Raw genomic sequence first — 21,129 nt, forward strand, 5'->3', positions numbered from 1 at the left:
GAGTCTTCCATACACAGGCCACAGTGCAGAGGCTTAAATATACAGGCCACAGTACAGAGGCTTCTATATGCAGGCCACAGTACAGAGGCTTCCGTACACAGGCCACAGTATGAAGGCTTCTGTACACAGGCCACAGTATGGAGGTTATCACACACGAGCCATGCTAAAGAGGCTAACGCACTCAAGTCAATGCACAGAGACAGCCACACACACACACACACAAACGGATTGGTGGAGAAGCTAGGCACAGACCAGCCACCAGCCAAATGATCAGCTGCCTAAAACAGTAGGACCTACCCAGTCAATTGCAGAAACATATTTTAAACGAGGGAGCGGCGAACGCTTAGACTAAAAGTCGGCTGTCAATGATACTCGCGAGGTCAGTGTGGGAACTTGATAAGATGGCGAGTGGTTTCATCTTCTTGAAGCTGAAACCCTTGCGCAAGAAATAAACGAAAACTTACAAAGAATATTCTTTTCTGTGCCAAAATATCGTAAATGTTGAGATTTCATAAAAAGTAAGTTTACCATCAGAAATGAAAACTTATTCTGCCACTGATGGAAAAAGGTTAAAAACGACAATTTTGGAGACAGAAACACCACAGGACAGATATCGAAAACGGTATGGAGATCGAATATATAACACTAAATGACTCAAAAGGGAAAGTGAATTTTCAAACTCATTTTTGATCAGTGTAAACGACAAACATTAGGTTTATTAGTTTATCGATACCAAATCGATCAAGTTCTCTTGGCGAGTCCCGTGTTTGCGTGACAGAATGGTTCGTGGTATTTATCATAATGGCGAACAACGTCCTTCTCACAAAACAAAGGGTCAATAAATTCATGAGCTTACTGCTGTTGTCAGATTAAACTGGATTTATATCTGGGCATGCTCTTGTTCGGACGAACAGCCCGTTTCTATGACCTTGCACAAACCGTTTATATGACCTTGTACAAACCGTTCGCTAGAATAAAGCACGAAGTGCGGATAAGTCTGCATACAACTGCCTAAAAGCGAAAGCTGACATTATGTATTATCTAGGTTAACATGTAGGTTCTTAATAGATTTCAAATGCTTATTGTTTTAAGATTATTTATTTAAAAAAGTACTAAAATTACCTAATATTGAAACCTAAAAAAAGGGTACATAACCATAATCAACCCCTTATTGTTTCTTAGAGAGTTGTATAAAATACCAAAGCTACGAGCTCCAAGAAACTTTCCAGAAGACACGTGAATTATTAAGTCCACTTGATTGCAATGGGATCTTGTTGACTCACGGATAATGTATGCATCAAAACACCACAGCAGCCTAATTTGAAGTCAACAAGATTTGCCGGTAGGTCAACACGCCTCATCAACTCTCACGTCACGCACAAACTGATTCGTCATCAAGAAATTCGGTATTTGCATCAGCCACGCAGAATGAGTCAGAGAAAGAGACCTTTTCCAGATTATGTCCAATGTCCAAATCTCGACCTGAATAGGAGATTAGTTTGGGCAGAAAAAGTAGAAATCTTTCATCCTAACAAGAAGCTTTTTGACCCGGAAGGCCCTTGACCCTTGTCTCAATGAACGAGCAAGTCTAAGACAAAGCAAAGGAAGGCATTTTAATAATAATGATGAAAATAACATGGGTGAAATTAAGTGAGCACTGTAACTGAAATGCGGGTTGATAAGACAAAACTCTGTCGAATGTTAAGCACGCCCAAAATCAATGGATACAACAAGGAAACAAACTGTAGCTAAAATAAAAACCAGAAGGCACGGAAACAAAGATAACGGGGCAGAAGGAAACAAAGAACCACATAAGAATCTGTGTTTGTACAGCGCAAGAAGCGGTGGAGTCCAACGGCAATTTTGACAGCTAAGGTATAAAAAAAGAGCTTTAATTTTGTTTAACCTTAAAAAAAATTAAACGCAAGTTCAAGGGTTATATGAATTCTACAAGCAATGGAAAAATATTATTTTCTCACATCTCTCGACGACTGAAATTAGTACGATAAAAGACGCAATGTCTTAATGTAATGAAGTATAAACACAATGTCATCCACGAGGAAACAATTAACTGTGGCTGGAAAATTCTCTCTCTCTCTCTCTCTCTCTCTCTCTCTCTCTCTCTCTCTCTCTCTCTCTCTCTCTCTCTCTCTCTCTCTCTCATTCTGCGTGGCTGATGCAAGTACCCAATTTTTTGTTGGTGGATCATCAGGAAAATTTCCTCTAATCTGTCGAACCCCTGCTAAAGCAGTTAACCACAAATCTAAACAAAGTATTATGACGCAATTAAAAAAAAATAAAAAATAAAATCTCATGAAGCGTAAAAAACAAATAAAAAACGCTCATATACTTTTTGAATGTTCTGGGAGAGAAATATTACCTATCATGAGCAAGATTATTTACAAAAAAAAAAAAAATGCGATCAAGCTATTGTTAGTGAAAAAGGCCCTACGTTAATTATAGAAAATATACCAGGTGATGAAGATGACCGAATGATGAATCATACTTGGACGAGAGTTCATGACTTATGTGATCAGATATGAAGCTGATTTCGAGATTTCTGCTCAAATGCTGGCAGACTGAGAATAAGAAGCTAGAATTAATAATGCTCAGCACAAATAAGCGGGAACACGGGGATAAAACAGAAATATCTGTAAATAGTGCACGTTGTTACGTCTGTGATAAGTTTCCGAGTACTGAACATTTCAGAAATTCGGACAAGAGCAATTTCGTAAAGGGTCAAAACCAAAGGAATTGCTGAGTACTCTGTAATGAATACCATCTTAACGCAATAAGATATGTAAATTCAACAGATCTTGAAGAGCAATTGTATACGGTAGCATGCGTTCACCACTCAAGTTCTCATCACATTCCACTGGCTGCCTGTTAACGACAGAATGGAACACAAATAGTGTCTGGTCTACATTGCAATAAACCTTACAAAACTAAATATTCTTGAGACCTTCTTGAGTCATATCACCACATGAGCATAGATGAATCTAGTCCAGTAAAGCTTAGATGCTAAAAATCACTGGAAGTTATCCATACTCCAAAAATCAAGGTAAAATTAAAGAATTTTTTAAAAATAACTCTTTGGTTTTGACACCGAGCCCCAGGTCCTTCAGGAAAATTATAAACTAAACCAAACAATCAAACAAACAAAACACACACACACACACAAAGGGACACCATAGACCAAATATGGGCCAGTAAAATAAAGCAAAATAAAGTAAAAGTAAAATAAAATAAAGTAAAAGTAAAATAAAATAAAGCAGCCAGTAAGATACCCATCGGAACACAAATATTGGCCGGTAAAATAAACGTGTAAGATACCAATCAGAACACTGGCCAATTTTAGATCTAAAGTACAGGGACTGAAAAATATCTTTTGGCCTGAGGCTACTTACGTAAACCACTGTTTCTCACCTCTCATTACCAGAGGTATCATTTGTGCTTTCCTATGAATTTTTTGTTATGGCCAAATTTCCATGAAGTCGGCCACAAACATAAACATCAAGAACAAACAAAAATGGAGTAAATAATATTGGTAGTGGTTAGTTATTATCAAATACAAGATGAATTTTGTAAGGACTCACACAAGAAATTTTAGACTGTATGAAACTCCTCGTTCTCCCATCGCGAGCTAGAAATTTCAGAGGCTAAATATCGCTCTGGGCTTATCGGTTTATTTGAGGCCTTTTCACACCAAACTTTGATAACTTAACAAATGGCCGATCTCGTAAAAAACCATTTCTGAACCTTCCTTGAACTTTAACTGGAGATTGTGTTTGACGATACCACAAAACATATTGGACTTACTCTTTCACACATACTATTTTGATATTCAACAGAGATTTTTAAGATACGGTTGGTCAAAAACAGTGAAAGACTTTACACTTATCATGTTTTAAAATTTCATCTTTAGTATCTTGTATAAATGCTCTCTCTCTCTCTCTCTCTCTCTCTCTCTCTCTCTCTCTCTCTCTCTCTCTCTCTCTCTCTCTCTCTCTCTCGTAAACTTAAAAATTTGAAGGCTAAAGTAAAATGTTCTAAAATATGTATAAAAAAATGGGTTGGAGAGAATATCCTATATAATTCGACTTCTCATGTACGTCCTTAAATGTTCTAAAAAGAAGAAAATTAGCAGAGCAAAAAAGAAGAATACAGTATAAGATTTGGGCAGAGGAAAGATGACTAATTGGAGAAGCACAAGAGCTACAGTATTGGCAAACCTCATTGGGAAATCCAGAGCAAGAAACCAGTACTAACTGACTAGGGAAGGAGACGGAACCACCGGATTCTTAAAGATAATCAACCACATACACTTGTAGTACATGTATAATGGTACACTGTATATGCACGAGCCAAAAATTGTATATATTAAACATACCATTCAAACCTTCACGCTCTTTATTCTAGCAATCTTTGGTGGGGGGAGAAAAAAAAACGCATCAGATAAGGAAATTTAGCATAACCGAGGAAAAGCCACACCAAGCAAATTTTAAGACGAGACAAGAAACGAAAGTTGAAAGTATGGAGGACCTGGTTATTACCAGCTGGTTTGCCCACCCTGCAATCCACTATACACAACCTGGGACAATTTCCATATGCTCAATAACAGCTACATTTATTCTACTTTTTTTTTTTTTTTAGAGTTTATGAGATTATGGGATACTTGTAAGAGCTTGAGCCCACCCTGGTACAAGATCACTTTAATCACTTGTGGGAACATTGTCTACCTGTGAATTGTTTGCTTAACGATATACTGTACTATCACAGAGCAGTAACTGATTCTAGGATGGAATCCAAGCTCAGATATGTTGGCTGATAATTCAGTTGTCTCTGATCCCGTTTATAATCTACTGTATATGCCATTATATACAAGAAAGTTGCTAAGATAGACTATACTGGCATTTGTCCACTTGTTGAAAAGAAGAACAGAGTCAGAGATCCTGCAATCAAGATCGACTTGAATACAGCAATAGCTACAAGAGAAGCACAATGAAAGGAAAGGCTATGGCGTACATTCTGGTCTAAACCTGCGAGAAGTGAATATCAAGTGGGCAATAAACAGGCTAAAGATGCTTATAAGGCAGAGAAAACTTATGTATTACTGATAGAAGGTTAATGACATAGGTTCAGATGCAAGTGTACAGAATTTTCAACAATTTAACGGGTAATAAAACGAAAAAGAAACCGTCAAAGGTTATCTCTTGAATTGTTTGATAATAAAATTCAGAATGCTGTGAACAGTTTCATCTGAAACAGTATTTACAAGATATCGTTCGTTTCTGAAGTTAGAGTAAATAAAACGTAATGTTTTCGTCATATCTATGGTGATCAGACTAAATCAACGGCGTATAAGGTGAAGCTAATATAGCGATAATGATCCAGCATCGATGGCGGGTATTATAAGGAAGGGAAATCTGTCTTTTGTGTTTGATATAATCCTGAATAGGGAAACTTTAAGCTTTAAATATAAGACATGCGCTGAAGATGAAGGACAGGTGACTGTAAAGCTCATAGTAAAGGGCACGCTTGTCAGAGTCTCATATCTTGCACACTCTCATCAAAGTATACTATTTTTCATATTATGCAAGACCATTGAGGCTGGTTTCCGATAAATTTTTGGAGAATCTAAATTAGACCCGTTTTGCAAGATGGGCATTCTACGTACGTACTGGCAGTTAAACTCGACAGAAACATTCCCTTATTCCTTTGTTGATGATCTGGTTCTATTAATGGATGAAGAGGAGTGTGGTGTGCCATTCTGCTATATCTTAGACCTGTCTTTATTCGCTAACACATAATTTCATGCTCGAGAACAGTCACTGAAAACAGGCACTTCACGAGGGAGTGGGATAGCTCTCATACTGTTTTCCATTAACACAACTGAGTTGTCACAACTTAAGAAACGCAGAGGAGACTTTAAGCTTTTCACTGACGACACAATTTTATTCGACAACCAGCAATACTAGAGGAGAAATTGAGCGACCGTATATGAGTTATGAAGAAATGAATGGATTGAAAGAGTTGAAATCGGATGAGGATAAGACTGAATATTTGGTTGCGGGGAAAAAATGTGTATAACGAGGCTGGAGGACGTCTCGAGAATCAGCGCCTAGGTTTAATGAGTCGAAATCCATGAAGTGGTGAAGTGAGTTGATATATTATGAGAAACTTCATGTGGTAATTTTCCTGAAAAATTTCGAGGCAGATTTTCTAAAGGCTCTAAAGTCCATCTCATAGTTGTACTTTTAAATCATAGGTTCCCCCATCCTAAGAAGCTCGGCACAATACCTAAGTGTTTTAATTGTTCTCGGCTGAAAAATCTTCAATATCTCCACTTTATAATTTATATAAAAGTTCTCTCCTTAATATTTAACCAATGAAAATCCACCAATACCCGTGTCGATTCTTTCATATACCGGTAGACCCTTCACTAATTTCGCAGCTTTATTCGTAATGTTCTGATTTTCTTCAGCCGGCAATTCTATAAGCAAAAGTTGATCAAATGAACATAACCTAACCCGCCAATGGCATAATTATGAATTAGGATATTAAAGATATGCTGGTCTAAATACTTTTTGATAAATGCAACCTTTCTCAAGTGACATCCCACCACTTTCACCACCAAGATGATTTCATCACTCATAAAGACAGATTATTTCATCACTCATAAAGACGGATTAATGCCTAAAATAATAGTATCACTCGCCAATCTTTTCATAAATTTGACACATTAAAACTCAAGAGGCCGAGGCTCCAAACGCCCCAGCCTCCTCATTGCACTATTTTTCTTACAGTCAAACATTCAGTCTTGCTCCAACTTCAAAAGTTTCATTTCCATCCATTTCTTAATCTCTATTTGTACACAATCGTTAAACTTTCAACAAGTAGAGATAAAATCAAGCGAAAGGAAGACAGTATTTCTATTCATTCACCAACAGAACCACTACATATTCAAGAAGAGAGTATAATTATTCCTTTTTTAGTGATTGCTAAACCAGCGAAAACAGGATTATTGATACCTACAGAATAAATGATAGCATGAACTGATAGTAGGAGGTGCGACCATGCAGAGCATGTCCTTCGAAGGAATGGCCCAAGAATTGATAGGTAACTAAGCAATCCGCTTACAAGCGGAGGGTTATGAGCTATAAAACCTACACTTGGTATGAAACTGGGTTTTTTCTACACTTTTAGGGCTTCTGACACTGGCGGTGCATTTGTTTGTTGTCGGCCAAATGGATGGACTTCAGGGGTTAATTACAGGTTAATTACGACCGACCCCCCAAAAATAACGTTAAATTGTAAATAAGCAACCAAAATACTATAAGAAACTGCCATTTCTCGCTAAATACCGGCCGTGTATCTATTACTTAGAAATACCCTATATAGGTCTACCATTTTTTTTATTCAACATGTAAATATATCTCTGTAAAATGGGAAAAGCTTCAACTGTCTACAAATTGAAACAAACATAGGGTCCCCCATGTATATTCTAAAGAAAACGTACCTTACAACAAGAAATAGAGAATTGTGTTCAAGGCCTAACTCAAATATCACTCTGACTTGCCATTTCAATTTGTATTATCTTTACTCTTGATTTTATGAATTTTTGGTGCTTGCCCTTTTCAGATCAGCATCATCCAGGATCCAGGAACTAAACATAAAAATTTAAATATGAAAAATTTTCCTTAATAAAGAGCAACTATTTGCTTCGATGTGTACAAATACATAAGCTGGAAGTTTCAGTACTGGGAGTTATTTTGTTACTTCCCTACCTTTTATATTTTATGTGGTGGATTTGCAAGATGTTTTTAAGTCTTGTTAGCTACTGAAGAGACAAATGAACAGACACCTTAGTATTCTTATAAAACAATAGCCAAAAAGGAGCGCAAAAATGAAGGGTGAGAAAATAAAATTGGGATCCGACAGGCACCACATATCGGCAGTTCAGCATATAGAACGGCAATTAAAGTGTTTTCATTCGCATTTGAAAGTATCATGTACTAACTAAAGAACGCATTTTCGAAAATATTTTGGAATACCTAAAATAGTTAGGCCAAGGAGCGCTGAAAGATTGACAGGAGGTGACACTGGAAGGAAATAAAAGTTGTAAAAGACTACCCCAACGAATTTAACTCGTATGCTTCAGGGAATTTTTGAATATGTCCACAAAAGGTATTTATTATAATGTGACATCACAGATTGCAAGATAAAAAGCTATCTGAACTCAGTCTGGAGAAAACAGATTACTATTTCACAGTTGTGTCAGCATTAAAAGTACGATATAAGCAAGTTAATGATAAACAATGGGCTTATATGCTTTGAAGAAACGTCGAAACTGGCTAAGATGGAACAGATATTCATGGATCAATTGTAATACATTTGAAGTCCGCTAAACAAATGGATAGAGATCTTATAGGGAGATTTACCCTTATAGTATCAAAGCCTATAACATCTACACTGTATAAAATCCATATATAATAAATAAATTTAAATAAAATCTTTACACAATAAAAGCATAAAAATAAACATCGGAGAAGCATGATCACAAGCAACAAAGATTTCGCAGTGACTCTGAACTACAGACACAAGCGAGATCTGCTTTAATAGACTACACGACAGCTAAATCATTCATTACTAATTACAGCACTTTTGAGTAATCATAACGCTACATAACAACAACTTCGCTGATTAATTACCGTTTCGGCTTAAGGTTTTCAGCTATTGGAATGTCCATATTGCCACCATTAGTAAAAAAATTGTTCTTGTCTTTCGAGAAATTTCCTAACGCCATTACAAGGCAGTTCCGGGAAAACAAGTTGTAGCATTACACGTCTGGTCACCTAAGGATAATTGTTTTGCACGGACTTTTGGGTACTTCAGATAGTGTTCACGCAGAAGCAAAGGATCAAAGAAGGATGAAGCACAATAATTCAACTAAACTTCTTTTTCCGTGATGAAAAAAGTAATTACGAAGGAATACCGAAAATTTTAGATTTTTGATCAAAGGCTACACTACTGCTTTGAACTTGAACAGGCTTCCAAGTGACAAATGGGCGAGTTGTAACAAAGATACAGGAGCTTCGTTATAAGGTAAAGTTTTTGTATCTGTCAAGTAACCCGTCAAAAGGTAATTCTTACTTCAAAATTTCCTTTTCTTCAATAAGTAAATTGGCTAATCCCATTTTGATTGCTTCATATATTTTAGGTAAACCTTAATGCACTGTACATATATCGATAATGTAGTATTACTTAGTGAATATGTTACTGTATTGTGGAGTTGTGCAGCTCCTACGGTAATAATTCTGCCATAGAAGTTATAAACCAGTATGCCCTATCCACGGTCCAGACAGAACATTAAAGAAAATGTTTTACGGTCATGTTAAGGGACTTCAGCAATATGTACGTGGTTCCTACAAAATTTAATATAGGAAGCTCCAACCAGTAGATATTGAAACAAAACTTATATTTATGTGGGTGTCACAGATAGAAAAATAATAAATAAATAAATAAATAAAAAAATAAAAGCGATCAGTAAAATCCATACGTTCCAACTAAAACATTTATTTTTAAACCGACGATCGACTTACATGAAGGTGGAATTTAAGAATAACCTCCTTGGAACGACCATTCCTCACACGAATAAGTTTTCCCAACAGATGTCAGTATTTCGAAGCCAAAATTTGACCCCAGAATTTCTCTATCCAGAAGGGAAAAGGGATGACATGTTAGTTCTCCCGAGACACTGCCGTGCGAGTCTTTGGTACCAAAATAGCAAAATATTTGCTCTGGTGCAAAGTCAGACAGCAAGATGTTAAGATAAAAAAAAAAGTGATTTCGAGTCTCTATTTATTAGCACGTTCTTTTGCATGCCTAAACGGCACTTAATATTTTTTCTTTTATTAAATATTGTATTGGAAGAACTGGGTCAGGAATTGGTTACGGCATACAGTATTTAATGTAGTCAAATATTTAACGTAGTCAAACGAAGGTTTACCACCGCACAGAAAAGATAAAGCTAGGTAAACCGCAAGTTTAGGTCTGAATTTGGAAATAGAATTTGAAGGCGAGCATGGAAGGATGGAATTAAAAACTATTTTCTTTTCCCAGAGGACTGGCCTGACCTGTAACTTACAATATAGATGAAATTTCCAGCTTCCAGTTTCTTTATTGCTTTTGGATCGAAAGGAGTTGGACACTGGACAAAAAAAATCTCTAAAATTTAAGGAGAGAAAGCGCTAGACAGGGAGAACTGCTTCTCCTCAGGTGTTATCGATACAACATTTCTTAAGCAACGTGATCATAATGGCTCGTGGGTGCACTCATAATACAGGTATGTCCGTGAATGGTTTTTCTCATAGTTTACTTCATATTACGCGGGGAAACCCAATACCTCCCAAACCCCCAACCCCTCTTCTTGTTCAAATACTGAACTCTAACATCATGTGGCTAACACAGCACTGGCAGATTATTTTTTATTGTTTTAGTGATATCATTGTGATCAAAATTATTCAATAATGTAAGACGTGGCGTCGTAAATATTTAGCATTTCATGGTAAAGTTTAAACTATTGAAAAACTAACAAAAGACTTTTAAAATATGTAATTCCATACAACAAATGGAAACCGCAGCATTACTCTTTTAAAATTAAAGATTTTAACGATAATCAAGACGAACAGACGACCATTTATCGATGCCCCTAGATCTAAAAAGTCTGGGAACTTCCACAAAATTATAGAATTTAAAGATAGACTCAATAATTAACGTATAAAAACTAGCTGGCGCTAAAAATAGCATTCACTAAAAATACCAATTATAATAAAAGTATAAAAGATCACCTGAAGGATGAACAAGATGTACACGATATCATAGAGATTGAAACACACGAATTGCAATCTTGGAATTGATTTCCCATGACAACATAATTTCCGCCACATGTTCAAGCAAAAAGGTCAAAAGGAGAAATTAAGGTTAAGGGAAACACACTTCCACAGAGCTACCATTCAGTTGATGGAATATTTTAGGTGTTTGCGTTTACTCTTGCTGTTGTGGGTCTAACAAAATTAGTTTAATCCTCCATTCCTCGAAAGCAATACTTACAGGATATTTTCACATCAGGAAATTGGCGTCTGAGATTTTTTTTAATAAAAAATAAGTGCATTTATATTTATAAAAATTGAATGACGTTTTGTTTGCACTGCCCGACAGTAAACATTTGAGGTATAATCCCCTCCACCCTCAAAAAAAAAAAAAAATATATATATAGACATGACGTGACCTTGGCAGGTAAGCATGTCATTAGCAGTAAGTAAACTACAATAATCTTTCAGCGTTGTGGCCCTGTAAAGACTTGACAGAATATTAGGTTACCCAGAGGATTTGGTAATAAACTAGAAGATATAAATATCTAGGAGACCTGACTTGAGGATATTTTTAATCTCATATAAAGAGTTTCGTAGAGGGATAACGATGTCAGAGCACTTAACACTATTCACTATACGCATTACCATAAAAATATTCTTATATAACTATTTCCAATCCTGCTTGGCGCTTCAAGCGTTTCATCCCCTGCTGCTAAATGTAATTGGCTGGAAATGAAACCGTTTGTTCCTCTCTTAATCCTTACCTTCGGCAGCGAAAACAAACGCTGTTTGGGCCTACTATCTAATAAAGACATAGCGAATCTCTCAAGGAATTGTGCACAAGTCCCATGTCTTACAAAACAAGGTTAATTAAAAGAGTGCAGAAATTTTCAGAACGCCTTTGGCAATTATCGAGCAAGTTAGGAAGAAAAGAAGTATGATGCAGAGTCCTCCGAACGTTTTTCTCCTTACGTCGTTTTAATATTAGTAAAAGAAAATTCTCCTTCTCCCTCCACTATTTTAGTCTGTAGAGGTTTTTCTTTCATAACTGTTACCTTCTTATATTAGCTTCAACCTACACACGCCCAAAAGGCGGCTTAGCTTGACTGTGAATCATTTTAGTGGCGATGAAGCTCAAAATGTGTGTAAAGCTTCAATAAAGCATTATTTACATGGATACCCAGTGTAAAAATACTAGGAGTCTTAATATTATAAAAAGAAAATACTCTTTTTCCACATGCAAGGCGCGCGACCTGGATGACTGTCTCTTTGAGATTGCATTAATAAACTCTTTTAATTACTGGATGTTAGCAGCTGTTAGGAACAGCAAGAAAAAACCACTGAAGTAACGCAGATCCAAGTACACCGACTTCAATTCTTAGGAAGAGATTCATTTCATAAACTGTTCATTTCTCCCTTTTCACGGGCCCCCGCCACGCCCCCTTCCGTAATGGTCCTGTTGAAAAAGCCTAAACTGTTTTGCATGTGTCACTGACTTAGAATTTTCACATAGAAATTGAAAGAAATAAGGCAAGACTAAATCAATTCTATACATATACAAATGGTTTTATCCATCGTTTCATGTATCTATTCACATTGTTTAAATTCCTATTCACAGGTCTTCAGACTCGCTTTAGCGCATGCCCACATCCCTTGGTATATATTATGTTCATCATGGTGGTGCTGACGAAGCTGTCGCTAATAAACTGGGGTTTCCCAACACATTCGAGTCCCACACAGCAAATGGCAGACCATTTCATGGTAAGAAAAGTAAACTGTTTAAGGGGGTAATTGAACGTCTCTGCTTTTCTGTGCTGAAAAATATTTAACCCCATTTCACCTATTTAGTCGGAAGTGGAACAAAGATGGCAACTTTTGGGAGCAGCGAAACTAATAACAATTACAGCACTTAAACAGAACCGCTCCTGGCTTAGTTATCTTCACTGGAAAAAATTAAAGGATGGCATTTCGTATACTCTACTTCAGGGTCTTTTCATTTGAGTAAAGTTAATTGCTTTCAAAAGATGATAGCTGATTAGAAAATGACTTCGAAACTTGAACTAAATCAGAGTCCTAAAGGTTAATTAGATTCGAATAAAAGTAACACAAAAATTCAAAACACACTATCATCAGAAGGTGTTACATCTTGCTAATTAGCTTCACCTTCGGGTGCCTGATATTCAAACAATTATTTCAGCGTTTGAGTTTGAACTTTAATTTACTGAAAATCGTTGACCAGCACAATATGTAGTACGGGCATATACTGTCATCTCTTGATTGTAGCTTAACCTCAAGTCTTTAGCTTTGCCTATTCTAGCGAGAAGGGTAATAGCTAGATAATATTACTTAGTTCTGTCTCTACTCAACGACTGGAATGGATTGGGATAAGATATGGTAACAACCTTTGATAGTTTAGCCTCTGCATTGTGCAACCTCGCAAAATACAATTTTAAGGGATTAGTTTCAGTTCTACAGAAAATGCCATCTTAAGAGAATTAACAGTTGACCTGATTATGACTCTTATTTCAGACCCAAGTTAACCTGACTGTTGCTCCTATTTCAGACCAAAGTTAACCTGATTGTTGCTCCTATTTCAGACCCAAGTTAACCTGATTGTTGCTCCTATTTCAGACCAAAGTTAACCTGATTATGACTCCTATCTCAGACCCAAGTTAACTAACTGTACAACTTTCCTTTAGTCGTGAAAACAGGGAGTGGTCCTTACCTTCCACAATTTCTTCTTCAATTGTTTCTCTTCTGTCCTACAGAATGTCCTTCCCTCACTTCCGGTAGCTTTCCCTTCAGAGCTTCACGCTTCTGTCCCGACGAATTTCACCAAAGAAGAAGAGGCCTTCTGCAGACACCACCCGGATATCGAAGTGATCACGTACGTGCACTCGGTTATCAGCCACTCGGAGAAACGCATGAACACCCGCAGAACCTGGGCTCGAATCGACACCTGTGGCAAAGGGGTAAAGTTGGGCGCCGTGTTTGCCGTCGGACGATCCAAAACAAAGGAGGAAGAAGAGATCGTTCGGAAAGAGAGCGAACTCTACCACGATATTGTGCAGGTGAGGGCAGTGAGGAAGTCTTGACTTCTGCTTGCAGAGTGACCAATTTATTATGTATGCCGAATTCTACTCATATATATCTTTTCCATTATAGTTCTAGTCAGGATAGCTTTACTTAAGAATGAAACGAGACTTAACCAATCGCAGTAAACAGTGCTGATGAAAGTCAGTTTTATAGAGCTACATTATTTAGAAATTTAGTTTGTGTAGCAGAAAAGGGCCCTTAAAAGCACTGTATGAAAGATGAGCGCACAACCCTACTGTAATCTTTTGTTGAGAACGTAAACTATAATCCCTTTTAGCACTATGAAATTCCTATTCACATCAAGACATGATTTCAATTTAACTGATTTTATTGAAGAGGCTGCAGGTACCGTGAAATTATTCAAAATTTATTTCAAGTTATAAACAATATAACATACAACCTATAACAAACATTATAAGAAATACAATGTTATTTCAGGTTACTTAACTTGCATACTACCTACCGAGTGTTTCCATGCGCAAGCACACTTTTTTTTTTATTTAATGTACTTCTTCCACAGGGTGACTATCCCGACGACTATCACCTTCTGAGCTACAAGGGACTATCATCTCTCTACTGGATCAACAAGAACTGTCCTTCGGTGCCCTGGACTCTCCACGCCGATGACGATATCGTTGTTGACGTCTTCGTCTTGAAGAACATGATTGACACAATCATCTCCAATGCAGAGGACAAGTTCACTTGCAGATGTCTGAACGGTCCTGTCAGGAGGACCGGGAAGTGGGCCGTACCTCTCCAGCAGTTCTCGCAGGCTCAGTACCCCAAATACTGCAAGGGGACCTTGTGGCTCTTGCCCACGAGGAAACTGCACGACCTCCTACTTGCTTCGAGAAGTGCAAACTATCTCTGGGTGGACGACGCTTACTTGACTGGAATTCTGGCGAAAGAAGCAGGCATCGGCCATCGAGATTTCAACGAGCAGTTTGGTGAGGCAGAGTTTCAAGAGGAACAGGTCGGGAGGAACATTTCCTGGTATCACTTGCCGGAAGATGGGAGAATGGATCTGTGGCAAAGGATTCTGGAACACAACAACTGTTCCAGTGATTTAGTCACAGTTATGCCAGTTCAGATGAGGTAGTATCCACGAGGTTTTTACTTGGTAACTGCTGTCTGTGGTTATTACATGGAATGTGAGTCAAAAACGCATTTATACTAGTGTATTGCGTTTACAGTACAAGAATCTATTGCATTTAAGAGATCAATAATGCTGACATTCCCTCACTTTTAAGCTTATTATTATTTGAACATTTCATTTAAATTGAAATCCGCTGGTTTTAATTGTGATTACAGGTGTAAATTTTACACTATTCTTAATGAATAAACAGACAAATTTTAAAGAAAGATATAAATTCTTTAAAACTTCAATATGACAATCTACTGAGCTCTTGTCCTTTAAAAATTCTTAATATTAATTCTTTAATTAGTGCTGCAAAATAAGGCGGCGAGGTTTTAAGCGTTAACACATTTTATTTGTAGTATAAACATAATCTTGATTATATTCTGGTCTTTAAAGAACGGTGTTGTTAAAACTAAACTTTTAGCTACCAGATCCTTTCAGATGCTGAATAAATTTTATTTCCAATATCTAATGGGATTTATTACATAGCATGCATTAAACATTTATTATGTAATACCTAATCGTAATTTTAGGACTGTTAGTTTTCACTGACGGGTAATGTAAGTAATTAGCAAACGTGAACATATATTGTAATTATGCTACCTGTAATGCAGTTAATTTTAGTGCAGACACCTTTTGTGATACATTCTAGATATGTAAATTGTCATAAATATCTAATTTGAGAATCTACTCGTATTATATAAATCAAGATAATGCGTTTTGTAACTAGGAAGCTGTCCTATTTTTTAAAACTAATTTTACTTGAAGATTGTAGTCATGACATATACATCTTTATATTCTAATTGTGTGGTGTGTTTTTAATGTACTGGAGGGAATATCTGGAATTGCAGAATGTAGTCATAAACGAAAATAAATTTTTTAAGTCTTGTTCGGCTACTGCAGTTTTTTTTTTTTTTTATTACTTTTGATGTGGTACATCAGTGTGTCCTTTTGTAAATCTCATTTTATTTCTGAATACACTGCCATGGCACCTGGTCCATTTATTTTCAGAGGCATTTTAATTAAGACGTATTTCAGAACAACTGTGGCCACGAAAGCATTTAATATAGATTCTTACATTAATAGGAGCATTTCTTTTGACCTTCATTGACATTAGAATACTCTTGTTGTACAGAAATGTGACCTAAGTAAATTTAGTTCTGTCATTAAATATTTCTGTAAAGAAAGAGTGAAAGGATCTGAGGAGACCATTTATTCATTAGAGAATATGTGAAGAATTTTGTGATATATCCGGGATTGGTGAACTAGTACCATAATTTTCCAATATTAAAGCATTCTCTCTCTCTCTCTCTCTATACATACATACATATATATATATATACATATATATATATATATATATATATATATATATATATATATATATATATATATATATATATATATATATATATATATATATATATATATATAGTCTTATGCTGTGGTTTTCATAATGCAGTAATCTCCCCTGTGTGTATGTGTGAGTTGTTGTATAACTGTATAATTTTGTGTTCAGAGTTAGCGTACAGTTAGTGATTAAACGCTATATGGTTTGAGAGAGGACGTGAGTGGCGCTAAGAGAGAGAGGGTCGTTGTTCATTGTGCAGGGTGCAATTTGTTAGTCAGTATTCAAAACTGCTGGAGTAATGCATTCCTATCACCTTCTCGGATGACTCCATTAGCGTACAAGGCGTTATGGGCCGCGATCAAAACACTGTGGGGTGGAAGATTCCATTTCAAAAGTTGCCTAATGTCGTTCAGGAATGTTATATGAAGCGATGTTTTCCATTCTTATTATAATAACTAGAGATTCTCTTGTTCTGAAACTATGTAATAATAAGTATTATTATTAACTGTAATTCCACTTTGTCTCTAATTATCATTTTAAGAGTTTTTAAAATAAAGCCTCGTCTAGGACCTGTCCGTGCACCCATAGGCTGTTCCCTTTACGTCTAAGGTGCCCTTACAAGGCCCCTCATTCCAGAGACCAAAAAGCGTTGCTGAAGGAGATGCTCTCTCTCTCTCTCTCTCTCTCTCTCTCTCTCTCTCTCTCTCTCGGGATTACGAATGTCCCGTTTTAATGTAATAGATATTTTGGTAGACGATGGTCGCTCATATTCTTTAACTGTTTAATTCTTTAGTAAATGTATCTGAGTTATCTGAACAGTGTATTTTGTTAAGTGTGTGTAACAGCGCCTGATTAAAAGCACAAAAACAATTTGGTACCAAAGGTATTGTAACATAATTATTGGGATTTAGTGCACTAAAATAATATTTAGAGTGGTTATATGTAAAGATACCTTTTCATCTTTTCAATATTTTTTCGTGTTATATGTTTTATGCTTTATCTTTTGAAGAATTTTTCTTATATACATAAATGTGATGTGTTTGCTATTGCCTTAATTTTTGCTTTACATTTTTGATATTTAATCTTTTTGCAGAGTATATTTCTGTGTCTTTTGCATCCACATTTTACATGATTGATTTATTTGCTTTATTTTGTTTAACACTTGGGAATTAATTTAATTACAGTATATTTCCTCTCAATCAAGTTTTGTTATTTAACAATTTAAATTTTACTTGAATAATTTTTGATTAATTAATAAATTAATTTTGATTTAATTTTGAGTGATGATTAATTCAGATTTAATCCAATTTTGTTTTGTTTTCAAGTAATAATAAATTTCCCTGAGACTGTTAATGTCATGTATAATCTTTGAATTTAGAAATAAATTTTTGTATTTAAAATATTATATCAGAGTTTCATTCATTGACCCACCAGTAATTTTGATTTGAATTAGAGATAGAGTGGTAAGTGAGATGTTTTCCTTCAAGTAATTGAAGTGAGCTCGAACCAGGGAAATGAAATAAATAGAAATACTTGAACTTTTATAATGTTAATGGAGTGACATAGATTTTACCTCACACCTGTTTAACGAACTTAATCTGCTTTCTTTCATGATTGATAAGTTTTATAAGGGATCACTGTTGCCTTTAGAGAAATCAGTCGTCTTGTATGTGTGATGAGGTTCAGGTGTCTGGCTTTTGTGAGGTAACTATAATTGTTGAATAAATGGTAAGTTTGGTAATCAAATATCAAGCACTTAGATACCAGGTTTGATTTAAAGAACAGACACTGGACACTCCAGGGTCACCATATATAAATGGTGCACTAGACTCCGGACAAGCACTTAGTTACCAGGTTTGATTTGAAGAACAGACACTGGACACTTCGTCACAATATATATATATATATATATATATATATATATATATATATATATATATATATATATATATATATATATATACAGTATGTGTGTGTATAAATATATACTGTATATGTATATCTATATGTATATGCATATATATTATATATATATATATATATATATATATATATATATATATATATATATATATATATATTTATATATATTTTATAAGCGTACACAGGAAGAAAGCTTCATCGTGACTACTTTTTCTTCTATATCGGACCATACCAACGTTCAAACATACAAATGGTAAAGCATATCGTACCTAAAGAATTTTTCAAACAAGACCTCAAGTCATGCAACTCTACTAACTTCTCCTCATGTACAGTTTACTGCTCAGCTTGGCTCATCCCAGCTAAGTGACGCGACTGCTGTATCCAACAACGACGTCAGGAAATAAGTGGCAAGACTGAACTGAACTTGTCACTTACTTAAACTCTAGTAAAAGCGCTACGGTTAAGTATAACTTTGTAAAAGCAAAAAAAAAAAAAAAAGGAAAAACACTTGGTGACCCTGGGTGAAGCCAAGCAAAAAGACAGTCAATAAATTGGTGGTGGGATTTATTCAGTTTTTCCTCGTTTGTAAATGCTGCATTTATCAATTGAATGCTCTCCTAAATGTTGATTCTCACATACTGTGAGTACTTGTTCTTTCTATTCTGTTATTGTGTCTTATAATCCAGACATTTAGAAGCACATACTTCAAAATTCTTTAATTAAAAATGTACGTTCTCAGACGTGATTAAAAACAGCGGAAAGGGAAAAGAAGAACGATGCATTTTCTCAAGCAGAAGGTAAGTATTACCGTAGCTAACTATAGCAGCCTGGCGACCGATCAGAACTTTCAAGATGACTCAGGTTTGAAGTTCTCTGAAATCTGTCTGTTGACCTCTGCAGTTACTTAGGGACCTAGTAGTAGGCTAACCTAATCCAAAAATCCGTTTGGAAAATCTAAATGTTAGCACCCTCCACAGCCAAGACTTTCTGGGAAACGCGGCAGATAGTGCTGGTAGTAGTTTAGTTGCGTTAATAAAACATACACACGTACATATGTACACACATTTATTATATATATATATATATATATATATATATATATATATATATATATATATATATATATATATATATATATATATATTATGTATTTATGTTTTCGTATGCAATGTTTACTCAATGTTAAACCCTTAAACTCTCTTTCATGAATTTATGGTCAAGTGGTTTAATGTATTGCCATTTTTCATTAGAGAGAAATCTTTCACTTAGTAAGGGGGTCTTCGATAAAAAAAATTGCCGAGTCAAGGATGACGATTACATGTAAAAAAAAAAAGAAACTTTGTAAATAAAGAAATCCACAATCCTGTAACAGTAGTTTGTAATGATAATGTTAGTCTTGTTCTAAGTAAAGAAAACATAAAACAAATAAAAATCTCTGAGTTTTCGTCCAATTGCACAGCGGACCTTCCCAGCCAAAACTATGAAGGCACCCGAATTTTATCTTTATTCTTCCTTTATATTTTATTCTTCGACTAAAATTATTTCTTTACAAGAAACTATGGATTAATATTGCGTAAAAATTTATGAACTCCGACGGAATCACATGTTTTCTGAAAAACAGAAATTCCAGCAGTGTTATAAGTAAGCTGCATTAAATGTAAGAAAATGAAAAAATAATGTTCCCCTTTTTGATCATAGGAATAACAGTCGAACATTGCATTGCTGTTGGGCGGTGGTGATCAAATACAAAGAAATCTCTTTATAAATCTAAAAAAAAAAAAGGGCTAACTTCTAACCTGGGCTGAGGTCGCGTTTTCTGTAGTTGACGAGCCCTGTTACTCTCTAGACATTTGCATATCCATTAGGTCACCAACTACGTCGGGGAACGCATAGACACTGGAAGGATACTGGAAGGACCTGTGCTGGTGTCGCCGCCCTGTGAAAGACAAATGACGTTAGGAATCGTGTTTTAATTAGAATATCTGAAAAAAATTGTTCAAATATGAAAACGAACTCTACTGCGAAGTTGTGTAGCTATTGGCAAACCAGCACAACACTGAATTGTGTTCTATATAAAAGTAAACTTTCAATATCTCTCTCTCTCTCTCTCTCTCTCTCTCTCTCTCTCTAGACAACCTGGCCATATAACAAAATGACTTGAACATAGGATTTTACCATTTCAATAAATGGGGTTTTCTAGCCTGAAGGTCGTCTGTAATGACTGACTCTTAAGGCTACAAGAAAAAGGAGCTAAGTTGGCAGTTTGTCTATGGAAGGAACAATATCCACAAATACACAAATAAAGAGAGCCTACTTGCAGAGGCATAAGAGAGAGAGAGAGAGAGAGAGAGAGAGAGAGAGAGAGAGAGAGAGAGAGAGAGAGAGAGAGAGAGAGAGAGAGAGTCATACACTACTAGAAAAAGATGACCTTTCAGACACAAATTTTGAGAGAGAGAGAGAGAGAGAGAGAGAGAGAGAGAGAGAGAGAGAGAGAGAGAGAGAGAGAGAGATACACTACTAGGAAAAAGGTGACATTTCAGACACAGATTTTGAGAGAGAGAGAGAGAGAGAGAGAGAGAGAGAGAGAGAGAGAGAGAGAGAGAGAGAGAGAGAGAGAGAGAGAGATTACTTTTCAAGTATTGCACAAAGTATGGGGGCTTTTTTAATACTGAAGCTTTCATTTTAAAAGATTAGATTTTCCTCTTTGGAGGATAAAAAGTTATGAATTCCAGATTACAGCCATTTTT

The 21,129-nt window shown here is 35.8% G+C and overlaps 1 protein-coding gene across 4 annotated transcripts; it reads left to right on the plus strand.

Annotated features, from left to right (window-relative positions):
* The first annotated feature begins 8,856 nt into the window (after window positions 1–8,856).
* On the plus strand, window positions 8,857–16,010 carry LOC136849735 (lactosylceramide 1,3-N-acetyl-beta-D-glucosaminyltransferase A-like). Of its 4 annotated transcripts, none has more exons than XM_067123112.1 (5): window positions 8,858–9,105; window positions 10,123–10,345; window positions 12,493–12,635; window positions 13,680–13,945; window positions 14,491–16,010. In XM_067123112.1, exons 3-5 carry the CDS (start codon window positions 12,515–12,517, stop codon window positions 15,067–15,069), a joined length of 966 nt encoding a protein of 321 aa, XP_066979213.1. In that variant the 5' UTR covers window positions 8,858–9,105; window positions 10,123–10,345; window positions 12,493–12,514; the 3' UTR covers window positions 15,070–16,010. The 4 variants fall into 4 exon arrangements, with proteins under 4 accessions (XP_066979215.1, XP_066979213.1, XP_066979211.1 ...); XM_067123110.1 differs by having other exon boundaries at window positions 8,860–9,105; window positions 13,643–13,945; XM_067123111.1 differs by lacking the exon at window positions 8,858–9,105 and adding an exon at window positions 9,125–9,142 and having other exon boundaries at window positions 13,643–13,945.
* Window positions 16,011–21,129: the final 5,119 nt, after the last annotated feature.

The sequence above is a fragment of the Macrobrachium rosenbergii genome, chromosome 21 (genome assembly GCF_040412425.1).
Source record: "Macrobrachium rosenbergii isolate ZJJX-2024 chromosome 21, ASM4041242v1, whole genome shotgun sequence".
In the NCBI taxonomy this organism is placed as follows: domain Eukaryota; kingdom Metazoa; phylum Arthropoda; class Malacostraca; order Decapoda; family Palaemonidae; genus Macrobrachium; species Macrobrachium rosenbergii.

Coding starts and splice junctions, on each gene's coding strand:
- LOC136849735 (XM_067123110.1), top strand. CDS start 10,318: ATGGCTCGTGGGTGCACTCATAATACAG. Junction 12,636..13,642: donor AAATGGCAGACCATTTCATG/GTAAGAAAAGTA, acceptor TCTGTCCTACAG/AATGTCCTTCCCTCACTTCC. Junction 13,946..14,490: donor TCTACCACGATATTGTGCAG/GTGAGGGCAGTG, acceptor CTTCTTCCACAG/GGTGACTATCCCGACGACTA.